The sequence below is a fragment of the Pseudopodoces humilis genome, chromosome 18, assembly GCF_049639895.1.
Source record: "Pseudopodoces humilis isolate 2021_Gansu_Grassland_sample_001 chromosome 18, ASM4963989v1, whole genome shotgun sequence".
Classification (NCBI taxonomy): Eukaryota; Metazoa; Chordata; class Aves; order Passeriformes; family Paridae; genus Pseudopodoces; species Pseudopodoces humilis.
Window position 1 is genome coordinate 2,451,866 of NC_142217.1, and position 20,601 is coordinate 2,472,466.

Sequence of the window (20,601 nt, forward strand, 5' to 3'; positions counted from 1 at the left end):
GATCCTGATGAAAGTCCTGTCTTTGCACACCCAAAGGGTGTACCACCACTGACTTCTGTGTGAGGACTCCTGCATTTGTCCAGAGAAGCTGTGGCTGCCCCATCCCTGGAAGTGTCCAAGGCCAGGTTGGACAGGGCTTGGAACAACCTGGTCTAATGGAAGGTGTCCCTGCCCATGGCAGGGCTTGGAAGAAGGTGATCTTTGAGGTCCTTTCAAACACAAACCATTCTTTGATTCTGTGTCTGTTGGGTGCATGGGGCTGGAGTGAGCCTGAGCCAAGGGCAAGTCTGGTGAAGGCAGCTGTGGGAGGAAGAGGAGAACTGGGTGTCCCAAACTACATCAAGAACCATCTCATGGCAGAGGCCAATAGCCTGTGACAATCCAAACAAGAGGAACCAGGGATGGGAGAGTCCCCTCAGCTCAGAGAGGAGGGAAGAGGGTCTGTGTCGGGAGGGCAGATAATATCAGCTCATCCAAGTGGTCCCACATACCCATTACCCTTCAGCTTCTGGCCTCCCCACACCTCTGGCCATGCCCTCTGTAGGCATCCAAGTACCCATGGGACCTGAACAATGGCACTTCAAGTCTTCCACAGCTCTGAAATGTCACTTCCAGCATGTCCAGCAGCTTCACCAATGCACCTGCATGTCCACACAGATCCCCAGGACCTAGATATTCACTCTCCAAATTCCCTTATCCTGAAACCCAACAGTGCTCCACTAGTTTCTTCAGCTGGAAGCTCCAGCACCACCTTGGGATGCTGAAGCCTGGAAGTACCACCATGACATGGGGAGTCCACACAAGCTGCCATGGGCTAGAAAGGGTAAAGTTTCATCCTAATGGAGTGGAAGACTGTGATGTAGGCTACAACCCCTCACTGAGCCATTCAGTAAGCAAGGCAAGGTTTGTGTGGAAAGGAATATCTATTGTCAGAGCACCTACTATTTCTATTTGTATTTATTAAGCCAAGACCGCTACAATCTCAACATGGGAAGATACTGGTATCTGTGTAACCAGAAGCTAATACATGGTGAAGAAGATATAAAAGACTAGAGGTGGATCAATGGAAGCTCCTCTCTCTTCCTGTCACCTCTGCCTTGTGCATCTCCTTGGACAACCTTAGCCACAGCAATTCTTCCCAGGAGAGCACAGTCTGGCCAGCTCTGGAAGATGCACACCAAGGCAGATGGTCACTTGGTGTCATCTCAACAGAAATAGGTGCAATTACATCAGTTGGTACCAGGTGAAAATACAGGCACATAGACCTGGGTGGATGGATGATGATACATGATGGCTCTGGTCAGCCTGTCCAGTCCAGCTAAGGTTCAGATGGAGCAGGTGGACATGGGAGGGGAAAATTATGTGTCCAGGTCTTTCTCACTGGGTTGTCTGGACTAGGCACCTAGGCAACTCCCCGGTGGACACAGTCCTGCCTGGTAGTGGCCACCAGCACAGTGCCAGGGCCTGGCTCCCCTCTATGGCAACTGCAGCACTACACAGGTCCTCCCCCAGCCAGCAGCACTGGTCCATGTGAGCCCAGGATCACCAGGGAATCAGGTCTTGTAAAAGTTCATTTGTCCTTCCTGGTGGAGCTCCTGGGGCTGGACACTCTGCAGCACTGGACAATTTCCACTCAGCCTGCCTGTACGTTGGAATGAGGGAAAGAAGACTCTGACCTCCTGTTCCTCCTGGGCAAGGAGAAAGGCAGAGAGAGGTCTGGAAGCAGCACATTTTCAGAGTGAGGAAGAATCTGATAGATTGATGGTAGATGCTGGAGAAGGGAGAGCTGTCAACTGAGATGTCAGTGCTGGGCAGGAGACAACTGTGTTAAAGGGAATATAAAAGCCTTGAAAATGAGCTCCAGAATGCCCTGAGCAGGACACCAATCCCCTTCAAACTCCTTCAGGTGACAGGCAACCACAAGACCTTGCTCCACTTTGCTCCTCATTAAAGGTTTGTCATTACTGCATTATTTTTAATACACACTCAAAGGGCTGACACACACACCCACCCGTGCACACGCACACAACAGGAAACCATTGCCAAAATATACACTATAGACAAAGAGTCCGTTCACACTATATATATGTACAGAGTCTGTGGGTGCAGTCTAGCAGCACCCAGCTGGGCTGAGGCTGGGCATGGGGGACAGGGTGGGTGCAAACCCCTCAGGGCTTCACACACTTGCCCTTCTTCTCCCGCCGCTGCAGTTTCCGAAGACGGCGTGTCCAGGCATCCCGCCACTGGATGACCAGGCTGTTCTTGTCAGCCATCAGTCCAGGCCTGTCAGTGGAATTTTCGCTGATCCCCATGACCAAGTACTTCTTGCTGATCTGGATTTTGGGGCACTTGCAGGACAGGTCTTTCAGGTGGATCCACAAGAAGTTGTCACCGCGCTTGACCCGCTCATCACGGCACTTGTAGACAGAGAGGATGTTGATGGTGAACTTGGCCCAGTTGGCCACCGTCTCCATCTCAAGGATGTTCACCTGGACCACTGAGGGAAAAAAGGGGAGGCATAGTGATGCTTTGCTTTGCTCCCCAAAGAAAGGTTGGGGACAGGAACTGCCCTTCCCCAGCAGCCCCACCTGCCTCATCCATTGCAACTTTGGGAGGGCTGATTTGGGGACCCCTCTCCGTATGGAGCGTCCCCCACCCCCTGGATGCCTTCATCTGCTCCACCCACAGCCAGCCCACATCTGCCTCTGGGGAAAAGCCCAGGGTGGCTCAGAGAGGTTGGAGGTCCTTACCATAGTCCTTCTTGCAGTACTTCTTCATGTTAATCTTGTAGTTTCCCTTGGCTGGTTTGCAGTAGGAGTCACAGTCTGCAGCAGAAGAACAGTAGGTTGAGCACTAAGTGGCTTGAGGCACGTGGGGACTCATCCCACCACAGGGGAAGAGGGAGTGGGGTGGAGGGGACAGCAGCAAGACCCAGCCTGGCAGAAGGTGGTGAGTACTTGACTCCTCCTGAGTCAGGGCCTGAGCACTGCTGGGGATGAGGGTCTGTTGAGTTCAGCTGCTCCCCTGGCACCTCACAAGGGCTGGGAGCTCAAAGATCAGCACAAATGTCTGATACCACATCAAGGAAGAGGAACCAAGTGGCCCTGGGTGCACTGAGCAGACTCTGTCACTTGTGGTGACAATGTCCTGCAGGATAAGTCATCACAGGGGTGCTGGAGGAAGCCTGAGGACTCCGTCCAGACACAGAACAGGATGGATGGGAGGAATGCAGGTGAGGTGATAGTGGCCTCCATGGAGGGCTCGCAGGGGCCATGGCCAAGGAGAGTCAACACAACACCTGTGACCCTGCAGTGCTGGGTAATGTGGGAAAAGGGGATTTGGCACCAATCCCACAGGGGGCAGATCCAAAGGCAGGTCTGACACCACACCAAGGGGGTCGTGATCCTCAGAGTGATTCAGGTCTCAGGGCCAGTGGTGGGAAGCACTCTCAGGGGACAGCCCCTCCAGGCACCTGTGCCTCATAGGTTCCCGTAAGTGGGAAAGGGGACTCAGGCTGTGACAAGGCAGCAGGTGAGGGAAGTGGCTCTGCTCTACTACATCATTCCTGCTGCCCAGGCATCCCCTGCTCAGGCTGCTCCAAATGGGCTGGGGAGGCCACCAGGCTGTCCTCCACCACCCTGCTGTTCCCCAAGGCTCCTGTCCTCCAGGAAGCTTTTTTTCTGTGCATTTCTAAAGCCCACAGATTTGCATCTCAAGCAGAGGGAGGGCAGGGAATGCCTCTTTCCTTCTCCCCAAAGCCTTTGATCCCAACAATTGCCCGAAGCAGCCCTGTTCTCCTCCTTTCTTTCCCCTGCCGTCTTCCTTTGAACATCTCAATTTGTCTCTTTCCAAATGGCATGTTTTTTTCTGAGCCCATCTTTCTTCTTTTCTCTGCCTTTTGCAGGTTCTCCCTCTGGCTTGGCCCCGCAGCCCAGGACAGAGCCAGCAGCCTCTAAAGTTGTCTTTGTTTGTGGGTTGCCACAGTGATCACTGGGGATAGAGGCGAAGCTCTGGGGGAAGACGGGGAATAACAGAACCCTGTGCCAAGGGGAGGAATGAGGAAAGAAAGAAGCCCAGGAGCACAAACTCACCCTGGGCCCTGTTGTTTTCCTCTCTGCCCAGCTCCTTTATATCTGGGACTTCATGCCACCTGTTCCAAATTTGTCAGTGACAGAAGCAGTGCAGCGTGAAGCTAATTCTTGGCAGAGGGGGATGAGCTCTGATTCCCAGTTCAGCCCCCCATGCTGCCACACTGCCCCTCTGCCTGGGCTGGCAGAGATGCCTTGGCCCTGCTGCCTTCCCTGAAGCAGCTGTGATGGCTACAGAGGGGGCTCAGGGCCTCTCCATACGGGGGCTGGCTGCTGAGCGTGCTGGAGTGCTTGGCGGTGGCACTGAAGGTGCCCTCACCCACTGTATCCCTGGGATATGCTACAGCTTCAGCCTGCTGTGTTCTCTGGGATACACCACAGCACATCCCAGACCCTGCCGATCCCCTGAGACAGGCCACAGGCCCATCTCGACACAATGCTCTGTCCCTTCCTGCTCTATCAAAGGGACGCTAAAGAGAGCCTCCCATCTTATTTTGGGGAATGCCTGTCAGGACAGGAGACCTTTCCCTCCCCAAGCAAAGGGGCACAGAAACCTTCCTGCACCTGGCATTAGTTGCCACAGGCCGTCCCATGGACACTGGGTGCTGTGGGGGAGGAGGGTGGCATGGCCTGGGTGCTTGGCTGGAGCATGGGCTGGGCTGATGGGTGCTGGGGTGGTGGAGTGTAGGGTGCTGTGTGGTGGGAGCAGGCTGTGGGGCAGCCTCAGCTAACCTGCCACCCCCTTCCCTTGGCAATGGGGATGAAAGAAAAGCAGAAAGAAATCCTGTAACTGCCCTGGGTTGCTGCTCATGATTAGCAACATAACACTGTGATTCAAAGGAGCCAGAAAATGGTGTTGGTAATTAACAATTTAGGATTAGTTTGGGGATTTTTTTAACCACATCTTTGTGCTGAGGAACAATCCTCAAATGTAAAATCAATTCCTGCTCCAGTTATCTAAGAAACTTGGGAAGAAAAAGAAAGTCCAAATAACTGGAGGCATTTGTGTTCCTTGGCCCCAAGCACGTGGCCTCCTCCATCACTGGGTGTGGTGGAAAGTGGCAAGGGATGTCAGGGCAGATAGATCCTGCCTGCACTCCCCAGACTGCCTCTCCCTGAGCAGCCTGTCCTGTTCCTGCAGGGTTTTGCCATGGGACAGCTCTGCTTGGGATCTCATCCCCCAAGTCCTGATCACAACACAGCTACAGACCATGGTTCCATCCTCCCAAGTGAACTGGGATGCTTTGTGCCAGATGGGGGCTGCTCTCACATACAGGGACTGAGAACCCATGGCTTTACACATTTTGCGGGGCAGTGGGGAGAAGAGCAGCTTTAGCTGCTGTGTCTGTGCAGCTGGATGGGGCAACCAAGCCCCACAGAAGGGCTGGGGGTCAGCAGAGACCTCACACAGCCCATGGCATAAAAGTGCACCCACAAATCCCGAAATGCTTCTGCACCTCCAGGATATGCTACAGCCCCATCCCTGACACTGATGCATGCCTGGGACAAGTTACAGAGCAATCTCTGAGACTGAGACTTCATTGGGATGAGTTACAACCCCATCCCTGACACTGCTTTTTCCCTGGGATTCACTACAGCCCCATCCCGGGCACAAATGTATCCTTGGGACATGCTACAGCCCCAGCTCTAACACTGCCATATCTCGGGAGATGCTACAGGTGCAGACTGGGAGGAGGCAGCTGATAACCAGAGCCACTGGCCTGGTGGGGGCAGGCTCCTCCTGTGGGGGAGAGTGTGTGTGAGAGGTGGCAGGTTTGCACATCTGGTTTACTTCTCCTCTCCTTGAAAAAAAAGCAATATTTTGTTTTAAGAGATGTAACTTAATTAGGTGCTATGGCTGCAAATATTTTACTGCTTACTTTGAATTCCCTTAAAGCCCTGTTTTGCACTCCATGAGTTTTGTTAATTCTGCTAACAGGGAACATGGATTTTATTTTTTTCCACTACGTGGAAAATATTTCAAGATAATAGTAATAAAAATTATGAGAAGTGGACCCAGGACGTTTCATCACCAAGCCAGTCGGTTGCTCAGGCACAGACTTCAAAGCTAGACCTCAAAGGCTTTGGAAGATTGGAAAGGCATGACAAAGCTGGGAAAAGTGATGCAGAAGATGGCAGTGTCAGTGAAAAGCCTGGACACACCCCGGGACTGAACCCCAGCACAGAGAAGGATGGGGAGAGGGCGGGAAGCCCAGCACCTGAGCATGGCAGCCCTGAACAATGTCCCCCTGTTCCTGCAGCCAGCACCTGCTGCCAGAGGCAGGGTGGGAGGTTTTGGGGAAATGGGGGGAGAAGGGGCTTGGGAGGCAGCCTGAGGTGCTGAGGGCCCCTTGGGGAGTGCCCTGCTCAGGGATAGCTGGGGCTCCTGGAGCAGAAGGATGTAAGCAGAGGGGCACCAGGGAGCAGACAGGGTGAGAGCAGAAAGAATCACTGTTGGCAGCCCTGCTTGCAGGACACACACACCAGGTGCAGGTAACCCTGGCAGCGCCAGTCAGGGCAGCATCACCCCCCTCACTCTGATCACCCCCAGCAAAGGGAGTGGCAGGACCCCCACTAGGTCCCCTGATCGTCCAGTGGCACAGACTCTGGGCAGAGGCAGCTACTTTGCATTAAGGATATTTGAGCTAGAAGCCAGAAATCTTAAACCAACAAATCCACAGATAAACTGGAGGCAGTTTGAGGCAGATTTGCTCTGCTAAAACTGAGCAAACAACACAGGTCTCCGCCAGTGCTATTTACTTTTGCACAGCTGAATGGCTCAGACATCATTGTGAAACTGTTCCTATTTATAAAGCACTGGAGGGGAGTCACCTTGATTAACTCTGCTCCTTGCAGCACTCTCTGTTGGCAACAAAACCGGCCAGATCTCTCATTCCCATTTCTCTCCTTCTCCCAAAGCCTGATATTCCCAGCTCCCTCCTCACAGCTGGCAGGGTGGGCAGGGCAGGCAGGAGCAGAGGGGATGGTGATTTGCCCTATCCCACGCAGCTCCCTGCATCACTTTGGTACTGCATCTTCCCATCGGGCAGGATGTGCACCTCAAGTCTCAGGTCTCCTCCTCTGCCACAGTGAGGAGTGAAACCTGCCAGATCCAGGCAGGGCTGCTCCTCACTGTCCTGAAAACACCCCCTCTTTTCCAGAGCCTCTAGGGACAGGGCTGTGAGGGCTCAGCAGTGCCCATAGGTGCTGGGTGGGGTGTCAGGCTGTGCAGAGGTCCCAGGGTCTGCACTACTCCTTGGGGTGCACATGTGCTAAGCCAGCACCACTCTGCAAGGAGCTACAGGTTCCTCCTGTGCATCTCCCAACTCCATCCCCATCCACACACTTTACTTCTGCCAAAGGAACACAGAATCATTAGGGTTGGAAAAGGCCTCCAAGATCATCGAGTCCAACCTTGAACCAAATACCACCATGCCCACTAAACCACATTGCAAAGTGCCACATCTTGCTTTTTGAACACTTTCAGTGATGGCGACTCCACCACTGCCCTGGGCAGCCTGGTTCACTGCCTGACAACCCTTGCAGGGAATAAATTTTCCCTGATGTCCAACCCAAACGTCCCCTGACACAACTTGAGGTTTCCTCTTGTTCTATGCCTTGTTCCTTGGGAGCAGAGCCCTACCTTCCCCTGGCTGCACCCTCATGTCAGGAGTTGTGGAAAGAGTAGCTTTCCTCCAAGCTGAGCCCCTCCAGCTCCTTCAGCTATTCCTCATCAGACTTGTGCTCCAGACCCTTCCCCAAATTTTTTCCCAATCTCTAGACATGCTCCAGCCTCTCAGTGTCTGCCTTGTTGTGAGGGGCCAAAAATTCCATCTCTTCAACACACCTCATCTCTGGCTCTCCTGTAGCCAGCAAGCTCATGCACAGGGTTGCAGCAGCCATCCTGGAAAACGTTTCCAGAGGGCTGGAGAGCACGTCCCAGGCACACACCAGGCTGGGAAGAGGCTGTTGGCATTTTCCACAACCAAGGCAAGGTAGCCATGGTAAGGGGAGCTGAGGCGATGGATACAAACAGGGCACTGGCTCTCCAAGAAGGGTGTAGGCTTCTTTGGGATAGATGTACCCCAAACAGGGCACAGGAAAGCTGCTCATTAAATATGGATCTGGGGAGCTGGAGGGGCCCCTGCTGTCTTCACAGGAGCATATGCCAAGGGATGGAGTGGAGGATTGTTCAGGACGTCTATTCCACCACAGTGGAATGCAGGGGATGACCAGGCTCTTGGGGACAGCAGCAAGAGGGGTGAAGGGAGGGTAGGGGCTGCTTCTTTCTTAGCTTCTCCTATTCTACCTGGCTTGGAACCCCTACAGGGGGATAGACTTGGGATGGCTGGGAACAGCCACACTGCAGTGTTGAGGGGACTGTGGAAGGAAGAGGGGAGGGAGGAAAGTCCTGCCACAGCCCTCTTTACCCTGCTGGGTACATCCTGCAGCACTGGAAGCTGAGCATGGTGGCACTGGATCCAGGGGCTGGCACAGCACTGCTTGGTGCTACTGGGATGGACCATGACACAGTGGAAGCTCAGAGTACTTGAGTGGGACCTTGGTCCCTGGCCAAGCTGGAAGAAGGACCCTAATCCATCAGTGCAGGGAGCATCCACGCACCCTCCCAGCAGTGCCCAGCCCCAGCCAAGCCTCTGCAGAAACACAAGTGAACCTGCAGCTTGCACTGAGATGCCAACCTTACCACTCCAGTCTGGGGAACCAGGGCAGCTCTTGAGGAGCTCTGAGGACCATGGCAGCCATGCCTCCCTCACCTGTCCAAGGCCTGCAGTCTGTCAATGGAGCTGTCGCCTCTCTCTGGGTGACCACAGCAGTTGCACTGGCCCCTCCATGGTCCCATCACCCATGGTCCCATCACACTGCACAGCCAGGACAAGCAGCTCATACCCAGACCCTTCACTCCTCCAGACCTGGATGAGGTGATCACCGTGTCACCCATGTCCCAGGGGAGACCCAGCGGTCTGTGCCCCAGCACAGGAGCCCCGGAGCCTGCCTGAGACCTGCCAGACCCCCACTGTCCCAGCATCTCCCAGGGAGCTGGGGTCCTTCAGAGGCCAAGGACACCGAGGAGGAACCTCTTGCACTGGTGCTGATAAAAGGAGGTTAAACAAAGCCAGCTCCCAAGCACCCACTGGTGCCAGATGCCACAACCCCTGCCTTAACATGCCAAAGGATGGCAAGGCCCCAGTGGGCTGCATCACTGTTCTCCTCCTTGGAGGAGATGGAGAATGCCTTTCCCAAAAAAGTCCATCAATCTTAGTCAGTTCCTTTCCAGAAATATACAAGATTTTAAATTTTAGTCACATTTTTAACCAAAATTTTTTACCATTAATTTTTTGCCAAATGATTTGGTAGAGCTCAGCCCTCCCCCGTGCTGTGCTAGGAAGAGGGAAGGTGGGATCTGCCCCCAGATCTCTGGGCAGGGCTGGGGCCATGGACTTGGCCAAGGACATGGAGCACTTACCTGCGGGTGCCTCTGTGCTGGTGACCAGGGAGGTGGGGTTGATGGCAGGAATCTCTGGAAAAGAAAGGGAGAGGTATCTTAAGGATGAGATCCTCAGCTCTGGAGGTGACAACTGGGAGAAAGCCTTCTGAAAATGGGCCACAAGGAGATTTTGTTGGTCACAAATGAGAGATGATGGGATGAATCTGACCTGACCATTGCAGTCCATTGAACAGACCCAGATATGCACAGACTGAATTCAGTAAACTGGGCCAGGCTGCAATTTTTCAGTCCCCAAGAACCCTAAGTAGTTGTGTGAGGTTGTGTGCTCCAGGGATGGATGCTCCCCAGGTGCCCAGCTCATCTGAACTCAGTTTGGACATCAGTTGAGTGCTTGGCTATCTCAGCATGCTTCAGGCTGCCCAGCACAGGGCTAAATGTGTGAAAACACTTTCTCAGGACTCTTGGCAGCAAAACCTGGAGCAATTTCTTTCCTAAATTCAAATTTGGGGAAGAACAGAGAGAGAGGAGCCAGCTCCACCCGTCACCCACACTGCCACTGCTCCAGCAGCCCAGCAAATGCTGCGGGGTGGGAAGTTGTTCCTCTACCACTTGGGTCAAATTCAAATCCACTGTGACAATAAACACAGTTTTATGCTGACTCTGGCCTTGCCTGAGTGACCGCACTCAGGGCTCAGCTGGGTGAGGAGGGCAGGTGCTGTACCAAGGATGGGACCCAGCAGAGCTGTTTCAGCAAGCTGACCCAAGGGGTCATCCAGAGCCTCCTGTGCTGTGGCAGGTGAAACCCAGGTCACCCCAGAAAGTGATCAGAGAGTCCTACTTGACCACTTCCTGAAGAACATCCATAAGGACAGACAGCCTCTTGTCTGAGCCTCCCACCCACCATAAACCATCAAAGGTGAGTGGGGGACAAGGGGCATCCCCTAGTGCCTGTGGGGGTCCCTGAGTGCAGGGCAAGGTGTGGGGCACTCACTGATGCAGGGGGCCACTGGTGAGCGGCTCTGCTGGTAGCCCTTGGCACAGCGGTTGCAGGTGAGGCCGGTGACGCCGTCCTTGCACGGGCACTGCCCCGTGGTCTGGTTGCAGGTCTTGCCGGCCGCACCGACTGGGTGGCAGTCACAAGCTGAGTGGGAGAGAGAGAAATGATTATGTGAGAGGGGAGGCACAACACAAACCCCAAGGTGCAGTCCCAAAGAGGTGAAGAGGAGAAGGACCCTTCCACAGCACCACTGGAAATCAGCTGGTGGGACTGGCACAATACAGACCCAGCTAGACCCACGGGTCTGGACCAACCATGGCCCCACATGTGCTGTGAGCTCTAGGCAGGAGGGCAAGTGGACAAAGAAGTTGGCCAGGGTACAGCCTTGCTGACAGGGATGCTCAGGATGAGCACCTGGAGCCTCTGTAATTCCCACAGGGGCCTGCAGCCACCAGCTGTCATTTGAGATCTTCCCCCACCTCAACTCCAGGGAGATGCTCCTGTCACAGCAGTAAAAAACATTTTCTCATTTCCCTACATCCAAGCTTTCCACTCCATGGAGCTGAACCAACAGTGGGATTTTACACAAAACTTGACTGTGTCTTGGTTTTAGAATGAAGCAGGTTTTCTCAACGTTTCCCAAGCTCATAAGCCTCAATACCCCTCCTGACTCCTGGAGACCCTAGGTAAAGGTTGATCCCACATCTTTCTACCACAGTCTCTCTAGGGACAAGCCACACCTGAGGTGGGTGAAGTTGTCTTTGCTCTCAGAAGAATGTTCCATCACATCACACTGAATGATGGACCCACTGAGGATTGTCTACATGGAGGGATGTGGGAAGGAGATGCTTGTTCAGGAGAGGACCTTCCCATCCGCTTTCTTGGAGCTGGGCCGGCTATGAGCTGGAGGTTATCTTGGCCTCCATCAGTGTAAGGGTTGAACGTGATTTCAAAGCAAAACAAAAACATCTCCCCCACCCGCCCCCACAGCCCCCTGATGTTAACGTTTCCCTAATTTTCACCAGATGGGATTGGTGGGAGCACCATGGCACTTGAGCCCCCCTCCTGCACAGCCAGAAACCAGAGTGAGCAGCCTCTAATGGGGACCAGATGCTCCATCCTTATCAGATCTTGGCTAGGACTGGAAGCGGACATCTTTCTGACAGGGATATTTTGGGGGCTCAGCTGTGATAACAAATGGCAGCGAGCAAGGGGGTCTTGGCATGACACAGGGCTGTTGGAAACATGGGGCCTTTCTTGGGCCCCAGCAGTCTGTTCCTGGTGTAAAGTTTATGGACAGACACAAATCTCAGCCCAATCAGGATCCAGTTCATCTAAGCTGATCTCTCTCCATGTGGTGGAAGGCAGATTTCAGTGACTGGATGTTTTACCCAGATCAGTAATTAAGGCACCTTTTCTCATCTTAAGTGCATAACCAATCAGTGTCATTAGGGTACAAGCTTGGTCTCTGCCAGACCAATCTCTGTCACTAGCCCTGCCATAGTGAGATTTCCCACAGTCCCACAAAAATACATTGTTCCTTCCTATTCCCAGGGGAAGAGCATCCCAGGCAAGAGTGCTTACCCTGATGCATTGCAGCATCCCACCACTGCGGCTGTGGCATCTCTGTCCTTCCTTATCCTGAAATAACCTGTGGAGGGGTCTGGCTCAGGGAGCCTATCCCAGCCCCAGGGAAGGCAGGGCTGGAGGCACAGTGCAGCCCTGCACTGCTGCCCACACACTGTGCCCTGCTTCTCCCAGCCTCTGGCTGCCAGGATCTGGCCCACGGAGTTTGAATGGTGGATTAAGTCACTAGCTTGGAGCTTAACTCATCAAGCTGTGCTTGCCAGAAAGCATGTATTGCACCTCATATTGAGGGTATTTTTGCATCTTGAGGCTTAGCTGCTACTGCTTCACCAGTTTTCACTGTAGAAAGCTCACAGCTTACATCTTTGTTTAAATTACTGGGATTAATGCACAGCCATCCTTTATTTGACTTTTCAACTACTGCCATTGAATTAATCCTGTAGGTTGCTCTGCCTTTTCCATCCTCCCAGCTTTTCTGTCCCGCAGGGTCCAGCAGTGATGCTGGCAGTGGGAGGGAAGCACTGCCTGCTCACCGGCAGGTGAGGGCTCTGCTCAGATAGACACAACCTGCAGCCAGTATTTTTGTGCCTATTTCAAGGATGCTGCATACCAGCAGAGACAAACCATGGTTGAAGAGTTATTTAGTAGCATGTGCTGGTGTTTGTTTAAATAAGATGTAGTAGTTCCTGGCCGCTGGGTTAGTGATTTGCCTCCTGAATATTAACTGAGCCATCTGCAGCCTGGTCTAGTGGAAGGTGTCCCTGCCCATGGCAGAGGCTTGGAACCAGATGATCTTCAACGTCCCTTCCAACCCAAACCAGTCTGTGATTCTATGAGCATCTGCCTTCATTGTAATGCTCAGTCTCTGCCCTGGGCCAGCACTGTGGTAGGAGCAAAATCCTTTGTTCAAATTCACAGCAGACTGCTCCATGCCTGCTCTAAACATCCACTGTCAGGATCCTTACCTTGCCTTTTTCTTGCAGGAGTGTAGATACCTGAGATGCAGGTATGGGACACATCTTTGAAAAAAACAAGTCCAAATTACCTTGTCACATCTCTGTGTACTTATATGCCTCTCTGAGAGCACCAGCTCTCCATTGCCAGCACCTGGGACCTTGCTCCTCCTCTAAGCAGCTCCCAATCCCAGCAGATCCACCCCTAGATAAGGGAGGGGTAGAAATGCTTTCTGTTTTACTGAAGGGGCAGCAGCCAAAGAAGCAGAAGCATCTTATTAACTCTGTTCCCTGAGGGAGAGTCAGGAACTGGCTCCCCAGACCCAGGGTACCACCTTTGCTGCCAGATCCTCCTCAACATATGCACCGTGGCAGGGGTCGGCCCTGTGCACATGTTCATCTGGCTCAGCTGAGCTTTGCAGCGCTTCCAAAGCACAGGCAAACCCTGCCAGCCCTCCGGAAGCAGCATCCCCTGCCCAGACTGGCAGAGTGGCTGTGGCTTGGCACAGGGACAGAGGCTTATCTGCAAGTGGAGACCTGTCCCACTCCTCTGCTCCTCCCACAGCCCAGGCATCACTGGCTGCTATTTCTCCTGAGCTGCAGCATCTGTGCTCACCCCATCCCATCAACTCCTGGGCATCCTGGGATGCTTTGCCCTCCCTGACCCCTCCAGAGGATCCACCTTGGACCAGGTATACTTTCCATCACTGTAATGCTGCACAATTCCTGCCCTATGGAGGTGGTGGAGCAAGACTTGCACTGACAAATGGTGGGCACAGGCAGATGGGAGCAGCCAGGCCCCCTCTGCCTCCCATCCTCAACTCTGCAAGGAGAGGGACTTGAGCCACAGCCAGGTAGGAAACACTGCAACCTGCAGAAGCTCTGCTCCCACAAACCCATGCTATATTCAGTAATCCTCCCTGGTCCCAGCTAAATCCAGCTTGCTTTATTAGCTTTTTTGGCTTTTTTTTTTGGCATTTTTTTCTATTACTGCTCTTTGGATAAGTGCTCTCTTTCCCATCCGGAGTAGAAACTGATCCCCCCAATGCCCAGGGAAGTGGTGCTGGGGCCCCATGGGAGGTGAATGCCTGCAGGATGTCCACTTTGCTTGGGATTGTATCAGTTTTGGAGCAAAAGTAGAAAGAGCTGGTCATAGAATTACAGAATATCCCAAGCTAGAAGGGGCCAAATATGATCATTGAATCCAACTCCTGGCCCTGCACAGACCCCCCAACAATCCCACCCTGTCCATCCCTGGCAGCGCTGTCCAAACACTCCTGGAGCTCTGGCAGCCTCAGGGCTGTGCCCATTCCCTGGGGAGCCTGGGCAGTGCCAGCACCTGTGGGGGAGGAACCTTTCCCTGAGATCCAGCCTGACCCTCCCTAATCCAAAGAAAAGCAGAAACTGTTCCTTGGGGAGGGCTGGGAGATGAGGTGCTGCCTGCAGGAGATGAAGGGTGAGGTGGAGGCAGCGCAGCCACCCTGGTGCCTCTCAAGTGTTGGGGGAGAGCTGGGGCTGCCTGCCAGCCCTCAGCACTTGACAGAATCCTCGTGGAAAAGAGGATTCTGTTGCAGCTGCCCCAGTTTGGTGGTGCTGCTGCAGGAACTGGGGGCTGCTGCCATCCATCCCCTCCTGGGAACGGGACACAATCTGATATGCTCTGCCATAGACCATCAGGATGCATGCCTTGTCCTACCTCCTTCTCTTCCTCTCTCACAGTGTCTCCCTGTGTAACCCCAAGGATGCTGGCACCTGACACAATCTTCATCAATGGTCTGGTGCCAGAGGCTGCCGTGCCCACAGCCACAGCTGTGGCATGGCTTGGCCAAGGCCATGGGGTGGAAAGAGCTTGTGGTCCCTGAGAACGTGGGCTGTGAGGCACACATGACAAGTCAGCTGCTTGGGTTGTTGAAAATGATTAGCTCAGTTTGCTAATGAACTGGCTGCAGGTAGGGCTCCTCCTGCCAGTGCCTGCTCAGCCCTGCTCCTGCTGTGACACTGCGCAAATGTGGGAAGTTTCTCCCTTCACTCCATCCTCTCAAGCATTCCTGGAAGTAGCAAGGATGAGGACAGGCCACTGGCACAGCACAGGCAATGGAGGGATTTCCTTTATTATATCCCAACCTGAATGAGCCAGACCTCCAACAGTACTAATGTGGCTGACAAGGGAACCTCAAAAGTCAAATCCTTCAATTCAGGTCCATGGCCACAAAGTTAATGGTCCAAAACCAGCTCCAGTAATTCCTGCAGGCCCTACATAAACACATGAGCATCATGTTCTTGCAGCACTGAAGGGGCCCAGCGTCCATGCGGCTGCAAAATGCATTGGAGAGAGATCTGAGAGGGACAGTGTGCTCCTTCCAGGAGGGACTCACAATCAAAGACAAAAAAACAGGGATCAGGGATCAATTCTCAGCCTCTAAACAGCCATGGCCAACTTCCTGCCCATCTGATGTTCCAGTCTGGATCTCAACAGTCCTTAGAGACAGGCAGGGTGTTTTTTTATCTCAAATTCTTTGGTGAAACTATTGTTTTGAAAAAGCTCTAGAGACAGGCTGAGCAGGGAGAGGGAAGAGGAACCAGACAAGCTTGGCCAGAAGTTAAGAGGAGGGAGAGGAGAGGAGAGGTACAGATTCCAAGATGTTTGGCACAGGCTAGGGACCTTGAGAGGTCAAGCTGCAGTTTGATGGCTTGGAGCCAGTGTGGCTCAAGGACAGTTACCAGGAGCCACAGTGCTCAGCATCTCCCCAAAAACAGGTCCCAAAAGCCATCCCATAGCTGAAAAACACAATGTGGGGCCTGGCCCCACAGTCCACCTGGGAGATGCGACTTCCACCAGCATCACCAGCATCCCCAGCTCTCCTGAGCAGGGAACCCATGCTCCAAGCATGTCTATATCCCAGACAACATCCCTATCAGAGATTGGTTTCCAGAACATTTAGTCACATCTCCTTCAGCACCTCCTCAGCATCTCTCCAAACACCGACCAATGGAGATGGTAACACACCAGAACTCTCCCAGGCTCCTGGCAACCTCCTCTCTCCCTTCCTGTAATCCTCCTCCACCTTGAGTTGATGCTGGGCTCAAAGTGCTATCCCTGCCTGGTGCCCTTGGGGTGGTAGAAGTGATCAGGGTGGTGGTGGCTGGAGCTGACCTGCAGCTGCCAAAGTGAGCAGAAGGACATCCCAAGGATGGGCAGGGAGACAAAGGAGACCGAGAGAGATTCTGTCACTCATCTGCTCCCATGGAGACCCCCCAGCTTACCTTTGCAGGCTTTGCGGTCGGTGATGGCCTTGCTGAGGTCGCGGTAGAAGCCCTCCTTGCAGTAGTGGCAGTGCCTGCCCGCTGTGTTGTGCCGGCAGTTGAGGCACACCCCGCCGCTCTTGCGCCCCGACAGCTTGAACAGCTCCATGTTGAAGCGGCAGCGCCGCGCGTGCAGGTTGCAGTTGCAGGCTGCGAGGGAAGGGGAGATGATGAGGGCTGAAGGTGAAACTCAGGACCCTCCTGGTGGGCTGGAGCTGCCCTTGCATCCCCCACTGCAATGGGAGGTTGTGCTGGGATTGGGATGGACACAGCACAGCGCAGGTCATCCCAACATGCCATCCAGATGTGCAGCATCCACCACCCTGTGGGGCTGGTGCCATGAGGTCAGGGCAGAAGAGAAAGACATGTGTAGGAACTGGCACCACTCGGCTGAAGGCAAGCAAGTGTGGGATGGAGGGCTGCAGCTGGAGGGTTTGGCAGTGCCATCTGGGCACTTGCAGCCCCACTATCCCCACTGTCCCTTCCCTGGTAGCTGTTTCTGGTGACAGAGCCCACCCAGCCTTCCAGCAGGACCACCCACCTCATACCAGGCTGTGTGACAGCCCTCCCCTGGAACTCTTCATATTTATGGCTCTATCTTGTGTGCACGAGTCACACATGCAGAGAAACCCACACAGCAGCCCCTGTGTGCTCACATCCCTGTGTGTGCATGCAGGAACATGCGCAAGCACACGTGCATGCAAACACAGGCATGCACGTGTGTGCACACAGACGTGCACCAAAATACCCCCAGAGCCACGCATGTACCCACAGACAGGCACGCACAGAAACATCTGCACACCCTTACATGTGCACACACAAATTAGTCCCGGGAAGCACACATCCCTCCTGGCCAATTCCATGTGTGCGAGATAAAAAGGCAAAGCACTGCCCATTCCAGCTTAACACTCTTGCAAAAAGATAATGGGAACAAGATTTCCTTCAGCAAAAGGTGGTGCCCCCAGCCCTGGCCCCCTCCCCGTGCTGGTAAATTGAGGTTGGGTGAGAGCTTTTCCAGGCGTACTGTGAAATTCATTAACGTGTCAGCCCAGATTTAACTGCCTGGGCCTGGCCTGGTGGCCCTGTGAAGTTGCCTCCCGACAGCCAGCAGCGCCAGTGGGAGCTTCACCCCACACAGATCAAAAGCTACTTTGCCTGCCCTGGTGCTCCAGCCATCGGCATGCTGCAGGGAGAAAGAAACCGTAAAAAAGAGTTTTTTGGAGGCTCGAGTTGAGCAGGTTAGTGCCAGCACACTCAAACCTCAGCTACCCCCAGAGCTCCCCCGAGTTATGAGATTAGTGAGAAATCACATGGCAGGCATCAAAATAACACCCATTGTAGCTGTAGGTACCTTCAGGGGCTTGTTCCTTTTGAGCTATTTTCTTTTTCCCTGGTGACAGTGGAAAATAGGGACTTTTAAGGCAAATTCTGGGTTGTGGTGTGTGGAGGGAAAGCATCAAATACTGCCCAAGGCCCCAGGTAGCTCAGGATGCTGTTGGACTAGGGATGTTGACATTCAAACAGGTTTTGCCAGAGCTGGAGAGACACAGTGAAGTATCTTGACAGTCAGGGTGTTCTTGCAGTCTCCAGGTAATGGGACAGGGACAAGATATGGTGGTTTTTGCTACAGAACTGTGGCAAAGGAGCAATTTTGGGAGGAGAGAAGCCTCGTTTTCCCCTTGCATCACGGAAAGGCAAGTGGGGTCATCCCAAAAGGCAGTTCTGTGTCCCTCTTGGAATGCCTCCATTATCTTCTGGGGAAGGAGAGGGGCTGGCAGCCCATAGGAGAGGGGATGGGCAGTGGAGGAGAGCTGTTGGGTAAATGATTCGCTGCCCTCGGCACAGGTCCCTCTCTGCCTCCAGTTTAATTGGTGAGAGAGTAACTGGCAGAACTTTTTCCTGGCATCATTGACCCTGGCACGTCCTGATCTACCCCAGGGCCACCTATCCCTTGGAACATACTGCAGACCCTCTGGTCCTCCCAGGAGCTGGGTCCGGGGAAGAAACCTCCCCTGGCAGCCCAGCATCATCCTCTCTCCCTGAGGCAGTGGTGCTGCCTGCTCTGGGCCGGTGTCCCTGACTGCCAAGCTGGGATTCCAGAGCCAAGAGGGGGATCTGGCTGGGCTTGGCCACCCTGCGTTGGGTGGCTGTCACCACTCAGGGACAGGGTCACACCAGCACGTATGGCAATCCCCTCACCCCCTGGCGCAGCCATCCGGAGCTAATTGGGGCAGACAAGTCCCCCTCTTACCCAGCTAAATACTCTCACTGTTCCTCAGTACTGAGGCAGTTGTAAGCTCTGTCTGTCTCCTGTTAATCACTAATTAAAGGCTTGAATGTTCCCTGCTGTTTGGGGTATTAATAAGAATTTAATTGCACAGTTTGGGGCTAATTACCTGGTAGCTCACTTCCGCCCTTGTACAGTATGCCCAATTAAACAATCATATGATCAATTAAACAATCACAAGATCTAATAATTTGCAATAATAGACTAATTAAGCGTTGACACCTTGCAATGGAGCAATCTTTTGTCTCCCCTTTGATGGTGTTTTGAACCCCTTCCCAGGCCCTGGCCACCCCAAAACCTCTCCTCCTCCAGGCAGCTGCAGATGTAGGAGCCTAGAATGACAGCACGAGGGGCTTTGGGACAGTCCTGGCACGGGCCAGGCAGTGCCATGCACCGAGGCACACGTGGGACAGGCAGTGGAGCCCGCAGGGCAGGAGCGAACCTCACCGCCCCTACAAGCTCCCTGGGAATAGTTAGGGAAGGCAGCCGGATCAGCGAAACCCTAGACCAGCTGCTGCTGCCAGCCCGCAGCAGATTTAAGCTACGCCCCTGCTTTGGCTGGAGGAGAGTCTGTCTGGGACACGGGGCAGGATGAGGCTGCACCTCTCGGTTCCATGGTAGCCGAGACCAGAATAGCCCCTTTCCTCTCATGCACGCCGTCCCTCCATCCTGGGAAAGGTTTTGGGAGAGAAGGGCTCACTCTGCTGCTGCCAAGAAGCAGGAGGAGAAGCAAGAGAGAACCCGCCCCGAGGGGCTGCGAGGGACAAGGCTGAGGCACTGCAGCCCCATCCCGGGAGGCGCAGGACTCGGGATGGTCAGCCAAGTGTAAATCTCTGTCGGGGCGGCTGCCTTCCCCTGCACTCCAGATCCGCTGCGATACTGCACTGTGCCCAGGAAGGGGTGGCAGTGCCATGCTGGCCGCCTGCCCATCTCCCAAAGCCATCGCCTTCCCCCTGCTCTTCCCAGGAAAGGACCATGGCTGGTGCTGCTAGGAACTCATTGGTTTCCACTACGCCTACCGGGGAGCAGGTGCAGAGAACCCTGTCAGGGGAACTCTCAAGGGAAGGGGAAAATGTACAGGAAGGGGCACAGGGCACAAGGGAATTATATGTGATCCTCCAAATCCCACCACCGCTCCGGGGACTGGTGTTTTCCGACACCGACATCCCGGTTGGATCACCACATCCCCCCCGAGCAGCCTGCGAGGTTTTCCCAGGAGAGCGCCGCCCCTTCCCCGCCGAGGCCCCGGATCAAAGCAAGCCCCGTGCATTATCCTGGTGCTCCGGAGAGTGCTCCTGCGGCAGCGGCTACAAAGGGAACAAGGGCTCCCGCATCACCAGCGAGTGCATCAATTACTTCCAGTGGCTGCCTCGTGCTAATCCGCTTCCCCTCCTTCCCCCGGCCGGGTGTTTGGGGGCCGGGCTGCTCCCAGCAGCTCGTGGGTGCGGGCTGAAACCGACAGCAGTGGTGGGGAGGAGATGTAAATCGGCAGAGATAAAGATGGGGGGTTCCCAGGATTCTGGCAATCCTGCTGGGATTATCCTTCACACAGCCTGTCCCAGGGGTATACATGGGTGGGGACACGTCCCTCTTCCCTGCCCTGGACACAGCAGAGGACACACAGAACATCCCAGTTCTGGCGGGACAAGCTCCCTGCGGGACATCCAGCCCCTATGGTGTGTCAGGAGAGCCTCCCGTGCCTGTGGACCGATGGTCTCCAACTAGCAGGCACGGGGCCATGCACTGTGCGGCACAAAGCTGGCATCGTGCTCTCTTGCCAAGCCAGCAGCTTGCCAAATCCACCGTCACTGTCCTGGCTGCGACAGCCCCAAACCTCCCTGCTCTTCAAACTCACGCTGACTCCGTCAACATTGCATCACAGTGATGTCCCCATGAACGCCACAGTCACCTTGTGGCAG

At 54.2% G+C, this 20,601-nt stretch overlaps 1 protein-coding gene across 2 annotated transcripts in view; it reads right to left on the minus strand.

The window, feature by feature from the left end:
- Positions 1-1,160: 1,160 nt before the first annotated feature.
- The window catches only part of NTN3 (netrin 3), a 33,210-nt gene continuing 13,769 nt past the window's right edge, over positions 1,161-20,601 (minus strand). For both annotated transcript variants that reach the window (XM_088064080.1, XM_005522782.2), the window contains 5 exons: positions 16,357-16,545; positions 10,547-10,696; positions 9,574-9,627; positions 2,751-2,825; positions 1,161-2,497 (listed from right to left, as the gene is read on the minus strand). In XM_088064080.1, the coding sequence (XP_087920206.1) occupies positions 2,169-2,497; positions 2,751-2,825; positions 9,574-9,627; positions 10,547-10,696; positions 16,357-16,545 (797 nt within the window). In that variant the 3' untranslated portion in view covers positions 1,161-2,168. The remainder of the gene's footprint in view (positions 2,498-2,750; positions 2,826-9,573; positions 9,628-10,546; positions 10,697-16,356; positions 16,546-20,601) is intronic.